The sequence below is a fragment of the Aedes albopictus genome, chromosome 3 (genome assembly GCF_035046485.1).
Source record: "Aedes albopictus strain Foshan chromosome 3, AalbF5, whole genome shotgun sequence".
NCBI lineage: Eukaryota > Metazoa > Arthropoda > Insecta > Diptera > Culicidae > Aedes > Aedes albopictus.
The window spans coordinates 199,369,489-199,394,488 of record NC_085138.1 but is presented as its reverse complement, the minus strand read 5'-3'; the positions used below and the strand labels follow the sequence as shown (position 1 = coordinate 199,394,488).

The 25,000-nt window shown below is 42.2% G+C and overlaps 2 protein-coding genes across 2 annotated transcripts in view; both read left to right on the top strand.

Annotated features, from left to right (window-relative positions):
- The first annotated feature begins 651 nt into the window (after positions 1–651).
- Positions 652–25,000, top strand: part of LOC109404436 (protein PALS1) — a 462,049-nt gene continuing 437,700 nt past the window's right edge. Inside the window, exon 1 of the mRNA XM_062858449.1 lies at positions 652–857. The gene's annotated coding sequence lies outside the window, so the exon portion shown is untranslated. The remainder of the gene's footprint in view (positions 858–25,000) is intronic.
- The window catches only part of LOC109406888 (uncharacterized), a 56,047-nt gene continuing 36,353 nt past the window's right edge, over positions 5,307–25,000 (top strand). The window contains exons 1-4 of the mRNA XM_029877043.2: positions 5,307–5,813; positions 5,891–6,090; positions 11,909–12,122; positions 12,849–13,167. Of these exons, the coding sequence (XP_029732903.2) occupies positions 5,414–5,813; positions 5,891–6,090; positions 11,909–12,122; positions 12,849–13,167 (1,133 nt within the window). The 5' untranslated portion in view covers positions 5,307–5,413. The remainder of the gene's footprint in view (positions 5,814–5,890; positions 6,091–11,908; positions 12,123–12,848; positions 13,168–25,000) is intronic.

Sequence of the window (25,000 nt, the reverse complement as noted above, 5' to 3'; positions counted from 1 at the left end):
TATAAAATTTGTTAATGTTCATAGAAATACAAATTTCAAGTTCAATTACTTACCAAACGATTCAAATGGGATTTTTTTTTGGCGCAGACGTGGATACCAGCTTTGACACTAGCAGTCGATTGTTTATAGAAAAAATCATCCTCAGAGTTTGCTTTGATGCACTAATATATCTTAGTATACTATAGTATACTAAGCCAAGAATTGTACGTGTCTAGCCCCTTGGATCGAGACGCAAAAAAATGCTATTCCAGGACTCGAACCTTGAATCTTCGAATCCACAATCTCATGCTCAACCAACTGCACCAAATTTAAACTGATGCAGATGAGACAAAGAAGTGTAATGACGTTTTAATCATGGGTAACTTTGTTTTATTTTATGCTGGCAATTCTGTACAATTTTTAGTACCAACGTGACAAACTTTTGATAATTAGTCAATGAAAACGAATTTCTACACTAAAATGATGTATGGACGAAATGTTCGTAACACATAGGAGCAATAGCTCATAAAATTAGTCACCTAAAACAATGTAAAATTACATGACTTTTACATTAAAAATCGTAAAAATATTGTATTTTTTGGTGATTTATCAACGAAAATTGTTGATTAACTTTGAAATACGTAATTTAAACACCGTAGTGTCTTCGGCAAAGTTGTAGAGTATTGTTCTAACTATATTTTAACGGTATTTTCGGTACCTTTTTGGTGCAATTTTCTGGATATTGAAGTACATTTTCGTAAAAATGCTCGAAAAAACACAAAATCGATTTGATACACCTCTAAACCTTTATCAATGTGGCTCAATTTTGGACTGAAGCCTTGTTTTTGCATGTGGATTGATAATTTGATGTGACACGGGTAGGTCAAAAAAAGTGAACAGGTCTAATGCCCATGTACGCAAAACTGTCAATATTATGCTGCACAAAAAGTGACCCATAATTGTGTGATTTTCGGTGTTCCTTGTCACAATAATGAGTCATTTAAATTTTGCCTGAAATAAGCTTTAATTAGCTGCAGTCACATGAATTTCTATATTTAGAACGTAAATTATACCTTTGTTTTGGTGACGATACCATTTCGCACTTGAAAATCACTACAGCTCGCCTTTACAGAGCTTACGAAAGCAGCGCACGCACTTTCTGATGTTCACAATCGAAGCGTTACTTTGACAGATGGTTTTACGCCGAACAAAAAATTACTGAAAATATGTATGTTTTCACGTATAAGCCCGTGTGCGATACGTAAAGTGACACAAAACAAATCAACTCATCAACGAAAAATGATAATGGCTAACAAAAGCTTGCAATTAATTAGTATTTATCTATTAAAGTGGAAAGTGACTAATAATTGTGTGTGACCCATAATTGTGCAATGAGTGTACGTCGCGTGAAGTTCACGCACTCTCGCTGGAGATTTACCGTCTGCTGTTCGCCTAGCTTTTTTATATGGAACACTTCCGCGATCATCCTGGTATCTGGGTGTTCGATTCGTTCCAAAATCGTTGTGTTATCGAAATCGAAAACATGCCCTTCCTCCATCGGGTGTACAGCAAGGCCAGATTTGGAAACTCTCTTTTTACTGTCGTTCTTGTGTTCCGCAATTCGTACCTCCAGCATTCGTTTAGTTTGCCCGTACACCTTTCCGTCTTCGGCTCCACACGGTATGGAGTACACCACATTCGTCTGTTTACCTGGTGGTATCGGATCCTTCATCTTACTGAACACTAACTTTTTCATTTTGTTTTGTGGTCGGGAAGCCAGGATCACATTGTGTTTTTGCAGGATTTTTCTCAGCTTCTCGTTCGAATGCGGAAACTTCAGCACGACGTACACTCATTGCACAATTATGGTTCACACACAATTATTAGTCACTTTCCACTTTAATAGATAAATACTAATTAATTGCAAGCTTTTGTCAGCCATTATCATTTTTCGTTCATAGGTTGATTTGTGTTGTGTCACTTAACGTATCACACACAGGCTTATATCAAAACATACATATTTTCAATATTTTTTGCACGGCGCAAAACCACCTCTCAAAGTAACGCTTCCATTGTGAATATCGGAAAGTGCGTGCGCTGTTTTCGTAAGCTCTGTAAAAGCGAGCTTTAGTGATTTTCAAGTGCGAAATGGTTTCGTTACTAGAACAAAGGTATAATTAACGTTCTAAACGTAGAAATTCATGTGACTGCAGCTAATTAAAGCTTATTTCAGGCAAAATTTAAGTGACTCATTATTGTGCCAAGGAACACCGAAAATCACACAATGATGGATCACTTTTTGTGCAGCATAATATTGAGAGTTCTGTGTACATGGGAATTGCAAACTTTTAGGCGTTTATCGGTGGTTGTGTTGGAGATTTTGTCCCAATTTTGAAAAATTGATTCCAAATCGTGAAAACACGCTTCGTTAAGAGGTTTGAGACCAGTTTTAGATTCTACTATAGTAGATCTATCGAGAATAAGTCAACATTCATTGAAAAAATAGACAAAACATTATTGTTGAACCAATTCCTCTTGAGTGACCTATAATAGGCAACAAATTGACCCATAATTGTTACACAGCCAATTTTGACACATTATTGTGGTTTTCATTATTCACCAACACTTTAGTTATTTTACCGCCTAAAGTTAATTTTACAAGCAGTTTTTTATATAAATGATATAAAGGAGTTCCAATGAAGAGAATATAAAATAAAAATAATGAAAGTGTTATTTTTGTATGAAGAACGATTCATATTATAAAATGTTTGTTCCTTGAGTGACCCATAATTGTGCAATGAGTGTACAATGGACTATTGGCCCGACTACGTGGAGAAACTCGAGCTCGAACGAGAGAGAGAACGAATGACGTCGAAAACGAACCGAACAGAATGGGTGTCGAATAGGGTGTAAGATTTATTGGGAGGTCTGGGAAAATTTGATTTAGTTTATTTGTGACAGACCGAGCTGATGGTCACATTCAGCATGTTGTAAGTGTGTGGTAATGTCTCAATAAATGCTTTAGCCGTCTGAAGAGGGCTGAAGAGTAGTAAGCCGAAACGCGTAACGCGAATTATGCTGCTTTTTTTATGTCACCGAAAAGAGCCAACCCACATAAATTAGTAGTTTTATTTTTGTTGCCAGAACAAATTGACAATTTATTTGAGTTTACCTGAAATATTTTTGATTTTACCATGCTTTTTTCCGCGTGTTGTATGAAATTTCCTTATAATCTTTCCATGTACATATTTTACCTACATAACAACAATCATCAAAAACGGTTGAGTATTTCCGGCTCTAGAGCTAAAAAAGTAAAAAAGGAATTGCAGTCATGTCTTTTTACGCGGTTTTTATTTACGCGGCTGCGTAAATGAAAACTCCATACAAAATTTTTTTTTTTGCATGATTCGTCGAGAAAAGGTGAGACTTTTTTACGCGGGTTTTTGAAATTTTAACCGAGTTTTTTTATGTGGTACGTATCTCCCACGTGAAAAAAAATCTGACTGTATTTTTTAATCTTCGTTTGCATAAAATTAAAAAAAAAATCACATTTTTTGCGTCTGCGATATCTTTGCCAATCTCTCTCCCTCTTCTTGGCGTAACGTCCTCACTGGGACAAAGCCTGTTACTCAGCTTAGTGTTCTATGAGCACTTCCACAGTTGTTAACTGAGAGCTTCCTCTGCCAATGACCATTTTGCATGTGTATATCGTGTGGCAGGCACGAAGATACTCTATGCCCAAGGAAGTCAAGGAAATTTCCTTTACGAAAAGATCCTGGACCGACCGGGAATCGAACCCGTCACCCTCAGCATGGTCATGCTGAATACCCGTGCGTTTACCGCCTCGGCTATATGGGCCCTATCTTTGCCAATACTTTACCGATTATTATAAAATTTTCATGGCATCATCTACACATATTTTTTTTGTGAATTTCATCTACACATGCTAGGTATGGAGTATTTAAAAATCAGCTGTTTGGATGCATTCAATCAAAAGTTATACACTATTTTCAGGAATTCAATTTTTCGAGTACAAAAAATTGCTAGAAAAAATCATGACAATCGAACGATCCGTTTTCGCTGTGCAGCTTTTAACTATTTTCATATACACCCTTCTGAAAAGTTAGTTGTGACTCAAAAGATTTGATATCGAAAAATGACGATTTAGATGAAATTGAAAAACTGTGCAAAGTTTCAGATATTTTTGAAATGGGCGCTCAGGATCGACTTGTATACCTCCGTGGAATCCCTTAGTTACTAAAGACACTCCGCAAATATTGCAAAAAACATTGCCGAAAGATACCTCAAAGGAAATGTCTGACAAAATCGATAGAGATTTCAAAGGAATTGTCGAAAAAATTTTCAAAGGAACTGCCGTTTCAAGTTCCGAAGACATTGCCAAAGGTTTTTGCAATGAATTTGTGGAAATAATACCTAAAAAAATATTTAAAAAATGCCTCAGAAAATCATGAAGTAATTTTTGATAAATTTTGCATAAAATCCCATTATAAATGCTGAAGGAATACCTAAAGGAACAATGCCAAGTAAAAACAAAGAATTTGCAGAGAGAATTATTGAAGGAATTTCACATTGAATTTTCTAGGAAAACGAACGCAATTACCGAAAGATATTCCAAACAATTTGCCGAAAGAACTCAGAAAAATGGCGAGCGGACCTGGTGTGATGGTAACAAACTCACTAGTGGAGAATTCTTGCTTCGGAAGTTAAGTAGCACGTGTGTTTCGGGATGAACTAGCCTTGTGCTAAACATCTTGTTAATACAGATAAAAAATAGGATTTTGGGTCACAATGACCTTGATGCACGACGAAGTCCCATTTAAGATCCAACACACCAATGGTGGAGTGAAGTGAAACCGCGTATGCATGACAGTCCGGACGACAATCTCAAGGCGGGTAATTAAAACAAAAGCCCACCAACGATACTTCAAAGCAAAATTTGGAATCACGACCTAAGAATCAATCCTCTAAAATTTTGGAATTAGCTCTCATTTTTGGGGCCGTTGAAGCTTTTCAAATGTCCAACTTAAGAAGAGAACCAATTTAACAGAAACAATAAGATACAAGTTGAACCAAAAAATTAAACCGCAAAATTTTGACACGTCCAAAATATTACATGCTAACAACTTTGGCAAGTTTTATGTGGGCAAAACCCTTGATAGTTTCGTCAACTGGGATACAACTGCTCTTTTCATTGTGAACAGAGTCACGTACTCAATTGAAACAAATATCAAGTGGAGAAATTACCGTCTGTATTGAAAAGTCTGAGGTGCACCGCACTGGAAAGTCAATTTTTGTGCACGAAAACCAGTTTACTCAAGATGAAGCCCGAAGCACGAAGAACCATTCTCACAACTATCCTTCACCATCAGACACATGTACAATTTTGAAATCGGATGATACGTGACGACTGAACATGATGTTTCCTCTTTTTGTGATTTCAGATATGAGAGAACAAACCATGTTAACCGAACATCCTACAACAACAGAATACATACCATATTCTAAACAAATCACTTCCAGTAGCAAATTGTCGACACCGTCGGTGCCATCGTCGTCGTCGTTGTCGCCGTCCTCCGAGAAGATATTGCTAAATGTGACAACGACAGACACGGTGACAATCTCGGAGCACCAGGACAGGTCTTCTACACCTCGACAACAGCACGAGGCAGCGGCACTATTGCAGTCCACACCTGCAACGGATTCACCGAGCACCACTGCAGCGGAACTACCGAGACCCACTGGAACTGTGGCACAAACATCGATGGATCAATACAAAACCAACTATAGCATAAAGTTCACAACATTTCGACCATGTAAGATTGATGGCTGCCAAAGCGAGAGCGCTTCTGAACGCCCTCCAGCAACTAATTCTGGTGATTTATTATTGCAGTACTAGTACCTACTTTACCAGATATTCGACATAGGATTATTCATTCGATGCCTTATCAGTCCAAGCATCATCACGAGCGACATTGGGGTCCATTTTTCGAAGAGCCACTCAACGTGACCTCCGGAGCATTGCAAGTGGGCTATCATTTGTCAACGGAAGCAATCCTCAACTGTCGGGTAGGAATGCTCAAGGATAAAACGGTAAGCCGTGCTATCAGTAATCTTGTTCCAATTTCCCTCGCTGTGTTCTGTGTATGATTTGATTTATACTCTCGCGAGAACGTGCTCGCCGCGGGTCAGTGCTAACAGTGATTGCGTTTCCAGAGTGCGGCTCATAATTTTGTGATCCATAAATCCTTGATGAGCGAGGAAATCACACCCAAAGAGTGTCCATTAGAATGGACCAAATTTTTGATAGTTGAGAGTTTTAGCGTCAAGAGATGAAATTTTAAGGTTTTGTCACGCCTTTATTAAAGAACTATTTCAAATTGTATTTGTACTTTTCATGATGGCATTGTTGGAAAAATTAAATCATTGACGTGAAAAACTTACGATGAAATTTGGTACAGTGCTGTGAATTGTCAGTATCAACCGACATTTAAAGCTGATATTGAGATAAGCAACCTCTAATTTTTCCATTTACCATGGGGATATCAAGTGACTAGCCTCTGATCATTCAATTGACATCAGTTCCAGCCTCAATCAAGGCACATTATCTTTCAATTAAGCCTTAATTAATTAGTGGGGTTGCCTGAGCAGAAGGAAATAACAAGAGTATAATAAAATATGTTATTTTGACAAAACAACTGAGTAACGAGAGGAGTTATTTTTATGTTATTAATATAACATATCATGTCATATCAACTTGTCTGTCATAAGCAGCAAAATAACAAAAATCATAACAAAAAAATGTTCCTGGAAGACCAGATAAATAACACGTTTTGTTAGTTTCAATAACATTTTAATAATAGCGAATTTATAAAATATTCAATACCAAATTTTGAAATAAATAAGTCATTGATAACAATCAGAAAACCAAATGCGTTATAATATCAAAATCAAAGAGACTTCGATGCAGTAAAAGCAATAAAAATAAAATGTCTAAAATTAATCAAGTTCTTCTTCTTGGTGACTTCTTCTTGTTGACTGGCTTCTTTTTTGACATTTTTGTCCGAAATGTATAGTTCATCCTGGAATTCCACCAGCTGATCCAAAACGTAAAATGGCTAACATTCTATTTCAATTTCCATATACATACTCGTACCCAACTGAAACTGAAAAAAAAACAGGTATACTTAGGCTGATACAAATTATATTTTGACTTTTTGTCTCCTCCCTCCCTTTAAAAAATTTTGGCTGGATTTTGCATTTTGAGGGGGCAGATGAAAGAATATTTATCAAAATTTCGGAGTTTGGTGAAAATTATTTAACAAATCCGATGAGTTTTAAATATTTTTCAGATAAAATGCTTTATCATTTTTATCCCCCCCTCGACCAGCCGAAGAGTGGTGGGACAAAAAGTGAAATAAATATTTGTAACAGCCTTATCAAAGTGCCTATAAAACAAAAGGCACGGAATCCTGTGAACAACGTTAATCTCGAATGGTGTAGTTTAAGTTACAAAGCTTGTTATTGTTGTGCTATTAAAGATAAAATTTCACAGTCTCAACAACACAATAATAAATGAACTTATGCTACAACAAAACATGCAATTAAAATGTAATGTAAAGAAAATATGCCAATAGCACGATCATGACAAAATAAGATTGTCCAACAAAACATGTTATGGAACGGTAATACATAAGTGGCCCGATTTTGTCAGCCGCTTTCCGAAACACATTTTTTGCTCCCCTCATAAATTTAAACAGATATTTATACTTTTTATCCCTCTATATTCTGCCCTTCAGCAGTAGTTTGATGATTATTTTAAAAGAATTGGTCAATATTTGACCGTCAAATAATGCAAGCAAAAAGTTCGTCGCAAAATGGGGCTGACAAAATCGAGTCCGTACTGTATCTCCATAAGTTAATAATAACAAACCAAGATATAAAAACCGGTTTTATGATTCCGTTGTTATTATTTTGATATTCTCCTCTGCTCGGGTGTAGGTTTAAAGCTTTTATCATCATTGATGACGTCAAACCCGACATAACCCTATCATTCACCTATTTTTATTTTGACCACCAAACCCAACATAGACCTAATAGTTGTTCGATATTGGTCCAACGGTGGCCCAACATTCGATAAAATTGACCAGACATTGACCCAACATTCAATATTTTCTTAGCCTGGCGAAATTTTGCATGGTTTTTCATGTACCGTGCCCAGCTACTAATTTGAGTGACAATTTATTCAATTGACAACGATTCACTTCCAATTTGATGGGTGCTTTGATTGAATGAAATCGTTTTAAACATGAATAGGAGGAAAGCGACTTAAAAGATTTGTTGGTTAGTGTTCAAATGGATGAGATGAATTTATGCAACACTGGTTAGAATTACGTTACTCTTATACGACATGCGTGTTGCTAGGGAGGTCAACAGGGGCACAGCAATCGTGTTGATCGCCTTTACTATGTTGCTGGCTGACAGAAATCTTCCAGACGTTGTTGACACGATGCAAGAATTTTTCATGCAATTCTTTCTGTGGCGTATACCTGTAAGTTACAGGAAGCCGAGGTATCTGTGCCGAGGTATCACCCTCAACCATATTTCGAATCTTTTCCTGTTCGTTGACGCAGAAACAGCAAGCGTCCTCTACTTGACTTTGGCGAAAATGGACTGACCGATATTTGTTATTTCCAAACTCTATCCGCATGTCGTTGCTGAACACCGTCACAAGCTGCAACAGTTCATGCAGTTTATGTACTGATTCCGCAAACAGCTTCAGGTCGTCCATAGAAAAGGTATGGGTTATTCTTGTACTCCTTCCCCCACTTTTTAGTTAATAACTATAGTTATAGTTTTTTTTTTTTGGCTCATAAACCTAAAGACGACCCAAATCGGTCGTTCCGTTCGCGAGTTATGCGCGGTCCCACATATGCCATTGCATTTTTATATATATAGTTGCATTGGTTAAGTGCTTTGCGGAGGGGGTTCATCACGGACTAAAGCTATCGCCTCGAAACAGAGGCGTACAATTTCGTTTCAATGATACACTTTCATGCAACATTTGAATGAGTCACTTCAAGTGTTTCATACATTTTTCTAATGACTCGGTCGTTAAAAAAACTTTTCCACTCATCGTAGCACTCGGTAGTCTCCCATCCGGTCGCATTGCTTGTGCTTCACCCGTCAGAGCATTAGTGTCTCACTGGTGCGCGCTAGTCTCTCAATGGTTACGGGTGCCGGTTAATTGGATTTTAGTGGTCGAATTTGTTATCCTCTTTCATAAAACATAATTATCATTCTATTGGCGTGCACCACTATTTAAAAATGTGGTTTAAATAGTATTTTTAGCATGTTGAAGTATTTCAATGACTCATAAATGAAACGAAAATCCAAGTGTATCATCCCATGTTTCATACACACTTGTTTCTGTAGTAGCAACGAACGAGTGTGTTGCTAGGTGAGAGATGAAGCATCACAGCAGTCCGTTCGCATGGGAAACGATTTGCTACAGTCGTCGTACGTCATGTTTTCCTTTCGAAATTGCACGACCCTGCCTCGAAATATATCCCTGAGAGTTCTTGATCGCACAGCTGTTCCCGAGTAGGTGAGAAAATCGAACGAATAACACATTCAGTTATTAATAATCAAATTAGTGAAGAACAAAAACTGATATTGGTTTGTTTGAGATAAAAGGTAAAACATCAGAAATAATATCGAAATCTAGTATGAAGAAGTGCTTAACAATAGCTTGTTAAGATATTACAAGATCAAAACAACAACAGACAAGATTTATCGACCTTTTTCTTGGAACAACAATGTCAACATCCACCATCGAACCTACGACCTTATGATTCACAGGTGGCGCTACTTACCACTCAACTGCGGCTCATTGTTGTAGATATCATGGCAAGAAGAGCACGAGGTTCTTCGTTTCCCCCAGGGGGATAACGAAGGAACAGAATCATCAACCCAGCATTCGATTCAACATGGCGTCCAATGTTTTAGTTTTGATTGCTTAATTCATGGAAAAAATGCACTGGAAACATCAACACTGCTTCACTGCTACATATAATATCGTGCAAAGTAATAAAAAAAAGAGAAACAATCATCAAAAACAACGATTTCGTTTGAAATGTGTAATTTCCGAAATAAAAAAAAAAACACGGACAACGTCTTCAGCTTTCGGCTGTACAGACTGTTTTAAACTTAACATTAGACAACGGACAACGGAGCATGCACCAGTGGAAACGGGGAAGAAACTATTCTCACGAAAAGTTTCAACGCCCGAAGCGGGAATCGAACCCTCACCCCATAACATAGTGCGATTATAAGCTTGGTGACCCTAACCGCACGACTACGAGGCTCCACAAAAAATAAGAAATAAGAAATAAGCACTAACAACACACGAGCCACAAACCCAAAAATCAGGAGCAAGTTAGGGTAAACCGACCAAAAAGTGGGTACCAAAACGCGCCGTACCAAAAACGATGATGGGTGGAGCGGCGATGTACCGAGTTTGACAGCTGTGTCACCCCACTGGTTTCCCCAGCTCAGAAAGGGGCACATGACATTTTACTAACATTGAGCCATCTCTATGTGTGTGTGTTCCATGTCGTGCAGAAGAGCAAAATTTGTTCTTATGCAGACATTTTCAGATATTTCGACAAGAACAAAAACTGATATCATATCACTTTGAGTTGTTGGTGCGATATTCTTTAAATTTTTGAATAATACATCAAAATCACATCGAGCTATGACAGCAACAATTATTCGATTTGAGATTTGATTTAGATGTTCTCGTCTGCCCGGGTTCCGTCGGTAATTTGTGGGGACGTGCTCCATACCTCCTTCGCGTGTTGCATCACCCTGATGACGTTCCCGTCTACCTTGTACAACTTCTTCTTTTTCTTCTTCATGGCTCGAAATTCGCAATGGAACTTGGCCTGCCTCTCTTCAACTAAGAACACTATTAGAACACTTCCATAGTTATTAATTGAAGGGCTATATTTGCCTGCCATTGCATGAATTTGTACATTGTGGGGCAAGTACAATGATACACTATGCCCAGGGAGTCGAGAAAATTTTCCCGACTGGAACGGGAATCGAACCCGTCGTCTCCGGATTGGCGATCCAAAGTCTTAACCACTAGGCTAACAGGAGACCCCACCTTGTACAACTGCAGTATTTTAGTCATCGTACACAAATATTGTAACACGATAGGGGGAGGAGGGGAGTCCAGCGTAGCGTTACGATCCATACAAAAAGTTATGGGTTTTCATACAAAAAGCGTTACATAGGGGGGAGGGGGTCTGAAATGGCTGATTTTAGCGTTACGTAATTTGTGTTCCTCGGTCATCACGTTGCTGGCATCGCAGTGTATCCTCCTCGCTATTACCGCCGACAGCATTTTGTATAGACTCGAAAGGCACTTTATTGGTCTGTACTTTGCTGGATCAGCTGTGCTTTGGTGATTCGGCAGAAGATAAATAATACCCCTGGTAATGACCTCTGGTGGCTGCGTGGGGACGTCCAGCACCATGTTGAAGCATTTCGACATCCGCCCGTGAATCGCCGTGAATTTTTTGTACAAAAAAGTGCACGTGGGTGCACGGCTGGTGCAGCCCAATTTCTGGTATACCGGGTAACCTCACGTTACGGTTACGGATTTTCAGCCCTCGGCTGGATCATCTCGATTAATATTATTCAAGCTGACAAAAGTTTGATATTATGTGGTATAAATAAAACTGGTCATATTATTATGAAAAGCACTTTGGTCGGGTCACAACACGCTACCCATTTATCACGTCTTTTGATTGACTGACAAATTTTCATTCTGGATTCAAATGTTGACTATTGTTTGTTTTTTTTTCTTCCCTTCACAACCCTTTTTCTCGTCCTCAACTCGCAGGTGATGTGGATCCGAAGGACAACCGATAAGGTATCCCTCCTAACGGTAGGCAACAATACGTACAGCGGCGATCCAAGGATAAGAGTTAAGTTTCAATATCCGAATAATTGGCGCCTACATATCAACCCAATCAAGAATGACGACGGTGGACTGTACATGTGTCAAGTATCCACCCATCCGCCCAGGGTATTCGCCACCAATCTCACAGTTCTAGGTATGTATCCTGCGGAACCGTCGGCGAGCTAACGCGCGGACAGCAAAGGCGTTCCGACACAATTGGCAGCTTCAACAATAGAATCATGTCAGCCCGACTGACTGCTCCATTTTCATCGGCTGTCTTTCGCGTTTGCGTTCGTTTGAAAAATTGTCTTGCTCAACCGTTGCGGCGCTTTCCCTGCACTGCTTGAATCCATATAACGATGGCAAATAATGGGGAGAACCGAAAGTTGGATTAATCTGCTGACATAAGCGAGAGAAAGGGAAAAAACGAAAGGAATAATGTACTCACGAATCACGGAAGCAGGAGGATTTATTGCGAATCCTCTGGTGTGTTTGGTATTGCACGAATCCGCTGCCATGTAAAATTTCCCTTTAAGATGAATAATCGAGCGACGTGCTAAACCTCAACGCCACCTTTTGTGAAGCATATTTTCCGCCAGATTTATTGTGAAGAATTAACGCAATTGAGCGTAACAACTTACTGTGCTAAGAAAGGCGGTATTTATGAGCAACAATAAGTTTCTGTCCCAACAGGAGACAACTAAGAGGATGTTTATCCAGTCGGAAGCCTTTTATCCGCAGTCAATTGCTTGCCATTAACGTGAATCAACTGAATTCCTCCGCTGCTATAATCTGCTTTGAGCGTTCCACTACATTCTAATTTATTTTAGATTAGAGAATAAAACAATCATTTTTTATCCCCTTCTTTCACATTTCGCAGAACCAGCCGTTCGGATTGTGGACGAGATGGGCTACGAGTTCTATGATCGGTACTATAAATTAGGTAGCACAATCGATATATCATGTCAGGTGTCGTTATCGTATCTGGCAACCCTGCCAACGAAAACTCCACCGGCTAACACTGTTGTTCAGCTGATGGCGCCAGCCGGGGATTCGAAAACGACCAGCTCCAAGCTTTTGAACGAGGGAGCGACAACTAGCAATAACAATAAAGATAAGACCAGGCAATCGTTACCACAGAGCGTCGTGTGGAAAAAAGATGGTGTCGCGCTACCGAACGATATCAAACTCAGCTCAAGGTGAGACCTTCACTTGCTAAAACCATACATGCTTCCCGTCTAAATGGCTTACTGAAATTCGCTATCAATGGGTTCATTTCCCGCTTCGGTCGTTCGATGCGATACGTCCCTCGAGACGAGCTTCGTCCGAGAAACTCGACGATACAACAGGTAATCAATACAAAGGGTTACCCCCATCATTGCTCCCGGAACTATAACAGTTAGCGTAAGTGCTTTGAGAATGTGCTTAATTATAAAAGTGTACGTTTTAATGGGTCTTTTGATAAACTTCATTGGCCGTAAACTTAAAATCAAGTCATTTAATCAGTAGTATCAAACTGGTGATCCGAAGGTGTTTCCTCCCTGAACCATATATTCCACGCTGAATTCGTTAATGAAATCAAATGTTAACATTGCAATTGTGCTTTGAACGTGTGTTTCTTTTTCTATAACGGATGTCGTAAATAATGAAGTAATCAAAAGATATCCTTTTCAGGACGGAGCGCAAAAAAGTCAAATCTGCATACAAATGGCTTAAATTTGGCTCTAAAGAACACTTAGGTTTACCAACAAAACAACAATTATTTTTCCTCATTTGAAAAAAACTTTTCTTTGTCTTTTCGATTTCTAGCTTTGACTACCTGGGTGAAACGGAAATAAAAAAATATGACAGATAAAACTTTTTCATGTTTTACGGTTTTTGTCCACTGCCTGTTCAACTTGTTGCGGTAAATCCGGTAAATCTCAAAGGCAACTGTTCCATAGGGGCTGTCCATAAACCACGTGGTCGTTGGGGGGGGGGGGGGGGGGGGGTGTTCGGCCAATGATCATTTTGTATGGACAAATTAAAATTTTTGTATGAACAAATGACCACGCGGGGGGGTTGAAAAGTCCCAAAAAAATGACCACGTGGTTTATGGACAGCCCCATACGGAAAGCGCCCAATGTAGCGACGCGCCCAATACCGAACGCAACGATGTGCGTTTGCGAGACGAAGCGCGAAGGAAAAAGAGAAACGCAGCGAACCGACGACGCGACGACCGTGAGAGAAGAGGAAAAGTTTTAAGCGCGAACGCCAGAGAAGATCAGAGTCACGCCACCAGCCGACGAGGCAACAACGCGACGCGTTTTGACAAGTTTTTCTAATAAAGTTAAGTTTGATGTGAAAGTTTCCGACTTACCATTATTCCGACCGCGATCTATCCCGAATCCCGATTATCCGCCCGTCTAGAACCGTACCCCGGAAGTCCCGAAATTACAGTCCACCGATCTTTGAGTTTTTTCCGACCGAACATATGGTCCAATACGAACCGGATTGGACTTCCGGGTGCGCGTCGTTTCAAAAACCGAACGCGAAAAAGTGAAAATCACTGCTGCGGCAGTACGACGACGACGATTCCTGCTGCGGCAGTACAGTGCAAAAACCGATTCCTGCTGCGGCAGAACAGTGAAAACCGAATTCCTGCTGCGGCAGAACAGTGCGAAAAAGAAGATTCCTGCTACGGCAGAACAGTGCTAAAAGGAAGAAGAATCGAGAAAGAAGATGGCGGAGAACGAGTTCTTGGGTTTCGACGAGACGACTCAGGGAGCGTCCGGAGGAAACACGGTGGTTGGCACCAAGCAAAAGGTTGCCAATCTGACATCCGCCATATCCGACCCGAAAACTGCAGCGCAACTGAAAGCGTTCGTACGCCAAAGAGATCAGGTGATGAACAAGGTGCTTCGAATCTACGAGGACGTGAACGTTCAGGCTCCAATCGATCCGTCACACTTGAAAGTGTATGCAGCGAAGCTACACTCAGCGTACGACGAGTATTCGAAGTACCACAGCGAAATTATAGCGATAATCCCGGACGACGAGGTGAATGCGCAGGAGAATGAGTGCATCCGCTTCGAAAACTATTTCCAACACACATCCGCCGCAGTCGAAGCTCGTATCTTGCGGACACCCGTCATCCAAGTGGCCCCACCAGCGCAAGTTGTCGTCCACCAGCAGCCATTAAAAGCACCGATCCCGACTTTCGACGGTGAGTACACCAAGTGGCCGAAGTTTAAGGCGATGTTTCAGGACGTCATGGCCCAGTCCCGCGACTCGGATGCGATCAAGCTTTACCACCTTGATAAGGCACTGGTAGGAGCAGCCGCGGGAGTACTGGATGCCAAGACGATAAACGACGGCAACTACGCCCAAGCCTGGACCCTGCTAGCCGAACGCTACGAAAACAAACGAGTGATCGTGGAAACGCATATCCGCGGTCTGCTGTCGCTAAAGAGAATGACGTCCGAATCCCACCGAGAACTGCGATCCCTCATCGATGAGTGTATCAACCACGTTGAGAGTCTAGCGTACTTGAAGCAGCAAGTATCCGGAGTGTCCGAACTGATGGTCGTCTACCTGCTGACTGCAGCGCTGGACAAATCGACACGCAAGCAATGGGAACAAACCCTGAAGCCAGGTGAGTTACCGCAATACGCGTCCACGATAGCCTTCCTGAAGGCACAGTGTCAAGTGCTGGAGAGATGCGAAGCTGCATATTCGCAGACAGCAACAAAGCCAATTCCGAAGCAGCAGAGTTTGGCGCCGAAGATTACCAGTCAACGATCACATCCGGCGACGACGAGCTCCGAAGTGTCTCACGAGAAATGCGATTTCTGTGATGCTCCACACCGAAACTATCAATGCAACAAACTCAACACGCTAACCAGCGCTGAAAAGTTCGAGAAGGTTCGTTCGGCGGGCATCTGTTTCAACTGCTTCCGAAAGGGACACCGTTCCAACGCCTGCCCTTCACCGAAGACCTGCCAAAAGTGCCACAAGCGACACCACACCCAACTGCACGACGACGAATCGAACCCGAAGCAAGAATTCAAGACCGCCACCGTGGCCACTGAACCGAAACACGACGAGCCTGGCCAGGGACAATCGTCTCCAGTGCCAGCCCCCCAGGCAGTCCCACCTCCAGAAACCGTTACGACCGCCTGCCATCTGGACAACGCCCACGCTCCGAAAACAGTACTACTGCTGACAGCGGTGGTCCTGGTCATCGATCGAAACAACCAAACCCAGCAGTGTCGAGTTCTTCTCGATAGTGGGTCACAAGCGAACTTCATCACCGAGAATATGGCGAACACTCTCGGCATGGAGAAGAAGCGTGCTAATGTTCCGATTTCTGGCATCAACAATGTCCGAAGTCTAGCACGAGACAAGGTTGAGGTGCAATTCCAATCCCGATGCAGCGATTTCCGTGCCACACTGGAATGCCTGGTGACCCCCAAAGTCACTGGAACGATCCCGACGACCGACATCGATGTTACCAACTGGCTGCTCCCGGACGGCATTCAACTGGCCGACCCGTCGTTCTTCCGAACCGACAAAGTTGACATGCTGATTGGCGCTGAGTTGTTCTTTGCGCTAATGAAGCCAGGGCACATCACACTCGACGACGGTTTGCCCGAACTACGTAACTCGCACTTGGGATGGTTGGTTACCGGTGCGTACCAGCCAACAAGAAACGATGGAGCGGTGCAGTACTCCCATGTTGCATCTCTCGATTCCGTTGAAGGGATGATCCGACGGTTCTGGGAAGTCGAAGAGGTTCCCAATGCAGCCACCCTTTCGCCCGAGGAGCAGCAATGCGAAGATCATTTCTCGTCCACCTACTCGAGAAACGAAACCGGACGATTCGTCGTCCGATTGCCGTTCAAAGCGAATGCCGACCAGATGGACAGCTGCCGAAACCTGGCATTGAAACGCTTTTTCATGCTAGAGAATCGGCTGCAGCGCAATCCCGAATTGAAAACGCAATATCTGGACTTCATGCGAGAGTACCAGCAGCTCGGCCATTGCCGAGAAGTGGATGTGGCCAACGACAACCCGAATCTGAAGCCATACTATTTGCCGCATCACGCGGTACTACGCCCAGGCAGCTCGTCAACGAAGTGTCGCGTCGTCTTCGACGCTAGCGCTAAATCCGCTCCGACGAACCCGTCCCTCAACGAAGCGCTACTGGTGGGTCCAGTAGTCCAAAGCGACATCCTTTCGATCATGATTCGATTCCGTCAACATCGATACGTTTTCACGGCGGACATAAAGAAAATGTACCGTCAGATAGTTGTCCATCCCGAGGACACACACAAGCAGCGCATCTTTTGGAGGGAGCATCCGACCGAACCGCTGAAGATCCTGGAGTTGCTAACCGTTACGTACGGTACGGCTTCAGCACCCTTCCAAGCAACCCGAAGCCTAACGCAACTTGCCAACGACGAAGCTGAAGAATTCCCTGTAGCAGCGCAAATAATCAAATTCGACTGTTACGTTGACGACGTGCTCTCAGGGACTGCTACAATCGACGAAGCCATCGAAGCGCAGCGCCAGCTGAAGGAGATGCTGGCCCGTGGTGGGTTTCCAATTCACAAATGGTGCTCCAACTCGCCTCAGCTCCTGGAACGCATCCCAGACGACGAACGAGAATCGCTGAAACCGCTTGCAGATCGCCATGTCAACGAAGTGATCAAAGTTCTCGGCCTGCTGTGGGAGCCGGCCACCGATGAGCTTTTGATTGCTGAGTGCTCCAAACCGACAGCAGAACAAATCCAACAACCCGCTACAAAGAGGATCATCTATTCGGAGGTAGCCAAACACTTCGACCCATTAGGACTGTTTGCCCCATCCATCCTGTTGGCAAAGCTACTGGTACAACGCTTGTGGCAATGCAAACTGGATTGGGACGAACCTGTGGATGAACGAACCCAAATGGAATGGAACGAACTCAGTGATGCGCTACCAAACCTGCTGCAAATCAAAATCCCCCGCCAAGTCACGTTCCATGGTGCAGTCTACTACGAGCTACATGGATTCGCAGATGCATCCAATGTGGCGTATGGAGCGTGTGTGTACATCCAAAGCACACTGGAAGATGGAACCATCAAGTCACGGTTGCTGATAAGCAAGACCAAAGTGGCCCCGCTTCATCCACTCACGATTCCGCGCAAGGAATTGTGCGCCGCACTCTTGCTCGTCCGGCTGGTGTGCAAGGTACTACCAGCCCTCACCATTCCGATCCGACACGTAGTGTTGTACTCCGACAGCGAAATCGTTCTCTCGTGGCTGAAGAAGCACCCCTACCAGCTACAAACATTCGTCTGCAACCGCATCAACGAGATCCAAACCAACTCGGAGGGGTACACATGGAAATACGTTCGCTCTCACCACAACCCGGCAGACATCGTATCTCGTGGGCTTATGCCATGCGAGCTAACCATCAGCGAACTGTTTTGGACTGGTGGCGAGTATATCAACTCACCGGTCGCCGGTCCCGATGTGCCGAAAGTGGTTTCCGACGACGATCTACCGGAATTGAAGGTCAACGTAGCAGCTATGCCGGCGCTCATTGAAGAGCCGCTGGAAATATTCAAGACCTGCAGTTCTTTCCGTCGCCTTCAACGAATAATCGCATGGGTATTGCGGTTCTGTAACAACATCCGAACTCCGAAAGCTGATCGCATCATCAATCGACATCTCTCCGTGGTAGAACTTCGACGTTCGACGATCGTCCTTGTAAAAGTGATTCAGCACGTCGAACTTGGAGACGAGATCCAGCGAGTAAAAACCAAGACGCCTTGCAAACGAATTGGGAATCTCAACCCGATTCTCACCGACGATGGCGTGCTAAGGGTCGGGGGTCGACTCAAGCACTCCAAACTGCCCAACGAATCGAAGCACCAATTGATCCTGCCGAACGCGAGCCCGGTGACACTTTGCTTGATTCGGGAAATGCACCAAGAGCTTCTTCACGTTGGACCTGCAGGACTACTTTCTGCAATCAGACGACGTTTTTGGTTGCTACGCGCCCGTTCAACAATACGACAGGTAACACGATCGTGCGTGAAATGCTTTCGCGCCAATCCAACCGACATCACGCAACTCATGGGAGATCTGCCGAGGCAACGTGTTACTCCATCTCCTGCCTTTAGCATCACTGGTGTGGATTATGCCGGTCCAATTCTGGTGAAGCAGGGGACTCATAGAGCCAAGGTCATCAAAGCGTACATAGCAGTCTTCGTTTGTATGGCCACGAAAGCTATACATTTGGAACTGGTGTCCGACTTGACGTCCGACGCTTTTCTTGCGGCACTCCAACGCTTCGTGAGCCGTAGGGGAATAGTGTCGGAGATGCATTCTGACAATGCGACGAATTTTCACGGCACCGACAACGAGCTCCACAAGCTGTACGAGATGTTTCGCAACCAACCAGACGTCGACAAGATCCTGCACTCTTAGAAAAATTCATGTAAATTTAAGTTCTCTTGGATGCACATAAAAGGAGCGGCCCGTTTGACACAAATTTACATCTTCTATCACAAATAATGTCGAGCTAGCAATCGCTAAAACTGAATCGGTAGATGCACCACATGAAAGTAAAATAATGCATTGGATTCGAACACTGGTCCGCTGATTGAGAGGCGCGGACTATACCTCTCGGCCATATCACCGAGATGTAGGGCAAGCGATAAATGTAAAACTGTTTCTACCTACCTGGTCAGATAGGTTTGTTGACATCTTGTGCAACCAACTCGAACTTACGTGATGGATGTAAAATTCAGTCAAATTTGCCATTTAGTCATGAAATGTTTACGTACGTTGATGGTTTACGTCACGTGTAAATTCCTAATTTTTTAAGAGTGTGCAGTACTGCCACGCAAAGGAAATTGAGTGGCACTTCATTCCGCCAGATTCGCCTGAGTTCGGCGGCCTATGGGAGGCTGCTGTGAAGTGCACCAAGACCCATCTGAAACGAGTGGTAGGTAATAAAACGTTAAATTTTGAAGAAATGGCAACAATACTTTGCGAAATCGAGGCCGTCCTCAATTCGAGGCCACTTTTCGCAATATCTGGAGACCCAGATGATCCCGAAGTTATCACCCCGGCCCATTTTTTGATTGGCCGCCCATTGACTGCAGTACCCGAACCGTCATACCAGGACCTCAACGTTGGCCGGCTAAGTCGCTGGCAGCATCTTCAACTCCTGCGAGAGCAGTTTTGGAGGGCCTGGTCCCGCGATTATTTAAGCAGTCTGCAACCCAGGAAGAAAAACTGGAACACTTCTGCCAACGTTCGACCAGGAATGATCGTCTTGCTCAAGGACAAGAACCGCCCTCCATTGCAGTGGAAGCTGGGCCGCATCACCGCCGTCCACCCTGGCCACGACGATCTGGTCCGGGTCGTGGAGGTTTTCAGCGAGGGCAAGACTTTCACACGGTCCATAGCAAAGCTGTCAATTCTGCCAATTGAGGAGAACCAACGTCAACCTGATCCGGACAAGAATGTTGAACCCGGATGCTTCAACCCGGGGGATGATGTTCCATACGGAAAGCGCCCAATGTAGCGACGCGCCCAATACCGAACGCAACGATGTGCGTTTGCGAGACGAAGCGCGAAGGAAAAAGAGAAACGCAGCGAACCGACGACGCGACGACCGTGAGAGAAGAGGAAAAGTTTTAAGCGCGAACGCCAGAGAAGATCAGAGTCACGCCACCAGCCGACGAGGCAACAACGCGACGCGTTTTGACAAGTTTTTCTAATAAAGTTAAGTTTGATGTGAAAGTTTCCGACTTACGATTATTCCGACCGCGATCTATCCCGAATCCCGATTATCCGCCCGTCTAGAACCGTACCCCGGAAGTCCCGAAATTATAGTCCACCGATCTTTGAATTTTTTCCGACCGAACAGCAACGTAAACAAAAGTTTGTTTGCACATATAAAAGTACAAGTAATATCTGAATTTTCGGAACAGTTTACATCACAAAAAAAAAACAAAGACTAAACAAGTGAAAAAAATATGAAAAACTGTTATCGCTCACCAGCACAATTGCGCTGGTTCGTCACGAAAGTGATATACGATGTACATCGTAACCTTGGACATTGAGCTGTGTATGTCTTTATGATGAGAGAAAGTCGAAAATCTGCCAAACGAATTTCGAAAAGTTGCAGTCTGTGTTGTTGATGTCTAATTTAAATAATTCGAGAACTCGGAGCAGTCACCAGTGTTGAAAATGTAATTTCGACATATCCAATTTCAACTCACTATAGCTTATTTAAGAAGCTGAACCTGAGAATATGGCATATAAAAAACTTGTGCGGCTAGACCAGTTCTACAAGAAAATCACGGAAAACCGCTCGTTTTAGAATAGGGAATCGCGCCACTTGGGCGGTGGCTTCTATTTTCGTCTGTTTTCCGCTATAACTCAGTCAAATTTGAACCAATTGTCACAATTTTAGGAATGCGGTGAGATAGGTATAGTATCTACCCGTGGACAATATTTCAAGTCAACTGGTTCGAAATTGACTGAGTTATACTGGAAAACAGACGAATATAGAAGCCACCACCCAAGTGGCGCGATATCCTATTTAAGGTAAATAAGCATGAGCATGAGCATAGATGACCGCACAATTCATAGTTGCTACTCTGTGATTGACCAGAGCAACCGAAATTGCACAAAGAACCAATGAAAACACAGTTCGAGAGCTCTCAGCTTTAGTAAGGTCAATAGCGGCGCCGGCCACGTCTTTACGGTGATCTAGGATCGGAGGGAATGTTAGTGAGACAAACGTTGTTATAAAGACCGCGAATTGCTGCATCTCCACGTTTGTCTCAGGAAGGAATTTTTGTTAGTAGGGTAGGGTACATTGTCAATATGGGAGTCACCTATGGTTGGTAATGTGATTTGACAATGGATCAATAAACACTAATTTTCACGCACAAACGACCACTTTTCTATACGAAAGCACATCTAATAAAAGAAATCCTGTCGCGCGTCTCCACTCCATCACGGAGCAGAAACCTTAAGCCCATTCCACGCAGGAATAAACTGAACGTCGCAAAAGTCACACCAGTGAACCAAACTGGTGTCAGGCCATTCGGCCGAAGGTCATTAGGCCGAAGGTCATTTGGCCGAATGGTCATTAGACCGAATGGTCATCAGCCTTCTTCTCAGCTTAGTGTTCTATGAACACTTCCACAGTTATTAACTGAGAGCTTCCTCGGCAAATGACCATTTTGCATGTGTATATCGTGTGACAGGCACGAAGATACTTTATTGATGCTGAATCTACTGATATTTTACCCATGAATTTTTCCTTCTTTTAAACATAGGCTGTTCTTTCTAGTATCATTGCTAAAATAGTTTTTGGCGCAGAAACTGCTGATATTTAATTCATAAAATTTTCTTTCTTTAAAACATAGGCTATTCTTTCTAGTTTCATTGTTAAAGTAGTTTTCGGCAAAACATTTTTGGAAAAAGTAAAAACAACAGATCTCTTTACAGGCTCATAACGGCTGATTTTCAATTCGTCCTGATGACCATTCGGCCTAATGACCATTCGGCCTAGTGACCATTCGGCCTGATGACCATTCGGCCTAATGACCTTTGGCCTAATGACCTTCGGCCTAATGACCCAGCATCAACCAAACTATATGCATTCACAACATGGAACAACACAATACCAAACACTGAACACTCGCGCATCTATTGTTTTCGTTTTCGCGCAATACAATAGGGCATTTTTTTATTATCGTACAAATTGGGCCAAAGAGTCACAGATTTTCATGAAACTTTTTCCACAAGCAAGGTTCATGGATATATGACACTAATTACTTTGAAAAATCATAACTCAAGAACGAAGCATCGTAGAAACAAAGTTTTTTTTTTGAAAATGAAAGCAAATTTTCTCAGAAATCCAATAAAAAATATGAACTGGAAAAAGTTTCCCACAAAATTTTCCACAGTTGAGAAAATTCGTAAAGAAAAGCCGGAAAAACTATGCCCGAACTCGTGGAAAACTTTCGAAAAAATATTTTTGGGAAGGTTATTTCATAAGCTTTAATCGCTGAAATTTTTGGAATGCACTTTTTTTTGTTCTTAAGTTATGGCAAATTTTGTTGAGAAATATCCTAATGTGCTAAGGATTTCATCAAGCATTTGTTCCAAATGAGGAACTCCAAGAACTCTTTCTTAGATATCTTTTACGATTAATCTAGGAATAACTTCGAGGACTTCTTTAAAAGTTCCTACAAGATTTGCTTCGAAAGTTGCTACAGCGATTGCTTCGGGAACTCCTTCAAGTGTTTCTGAAGGAATTTATTCAGTAATATGTATTCCCAAGAATTCCATAAAAAGTTTCTTAATTATTTCAACTCATGTGGGCTACCCCACATGATCCTTTGCGCAAATTTCCCAGAGGAATTCTTTAGGAATAATAAGATTTGTTTTTAGAAATTGCTTTCTTTGATTTCTTTGAAAAATAATCTAGGCATTTCATAATTAATTCTTCCAAAAATTCCTTTGCTTTAAACATTTCTTCAGGAATCCTTCACGTGATTCCTCATAGTACGTCTACTACTACTTCACAGTACTGTAGTATTCCGTCAAGAATGTCATCAGTGATATCTCAAAAATCAACCCAATGATTCTTTCCGAATACATATTAGAATTCATCTTGAAGATTCTTCGAGGATTCTTTTTAAAATTCCTCCAAAACTTCCTACAAGGATTCTTTTGGGAATTCTTCCAAAATTCCTTCAGAAAATCTCACAAGAATCCATTCAAGAGCCATACCTGATCAAGCATGATCTCAGAAATTCATCATAGGTATTTTCCATGAGGAACTCCTGCAAGATTCCTTCTTGGAGAAGTCTCTGAAAGAATCCTTGGAGAAATCCCTTAAGGTTCATATGAAGGATTCGTTCAAGGATTTCATGACATAATCCTCGAAGGACTTTATGAAAGGATCCAAAGGGGTATTCCTGAAGGAATTCTTAAAAAAAAAATAATCCTTGAAAGAATTTTTGAAGGGTTCCTTGATAAGTTTTTTAAGAAATTCCTGAAGAAATTCTTGGACGTGTTCCTGAAGGAATCAATTCAAGTATTCCAAAATCAATGCTTAGAAGAATTCCTGAAGCAACCCATGAGAAAGCTCTTAAGTAAATCTTAGAGGATTTTTGTGGAAGTCTTTGAAGTAATTGTTAGATAAATCCTAATACATATCCCCGAAGGCAAGGTAAGTATTTACCTTGCTCGAAGGAAATCTCGCAGAAACCCTTCAAGGAAAACTTGGAAAGAAATACTTGATAAAATCGTTGGGTTGGACAATCAATGTGCACTTATTTTTCATACCAAAGCAAAAAAAAATCGACAATCTATGTATATTATTACGGGTTTGACCTGACATGGGTTCATATCTTAATTTTCATAACTGCGGCCCCTGAATTTCAGCTGCTTCCTTAAGCTAAGTTTACAACTATGTTATAAGGATACCAGGGACGTTCTCACAATGCTCATGAATTTTACATCCATATCGATACTGAATTTCGTAAAATTTAACACATTTTTCTTTTGATTTTGGGGCCATATGTGTGCCCCATTCCAAAAAAAAACTCTTAATAATCACGAAGGGGCCCCCAGATACCAATTAAAAGTTCTGCGAAGAGCTGAACTTATAGAAATCTTCCGCTATTTAAAGAACTTTATCAAAATATTGTTAGAAACCTTCCTTGATTTGGAGGCCCTTGATCGCACCCCCCTTGCTACGCCACTGGTTGAAAGTTAGTTAATTGTCCAGGACAACACCCAAATCGTTGACTCGGTCGACACGCTCGAGAGCATTCCCATCAATATTGTAGTCAAAGATGATGGGGCGCTTAGATCGGTGAAAGGTAATTACCGTGCATTTCCCAACGCTAATTATCAGCTTGTTCAGTTTACACCACTCTACAAAGATATTTATACGTTCTTGAAGTCGCAAGCAGTCTTCACCAGATTTTATGGCCAGACATATTTTGAGGTCGTTAGCATATA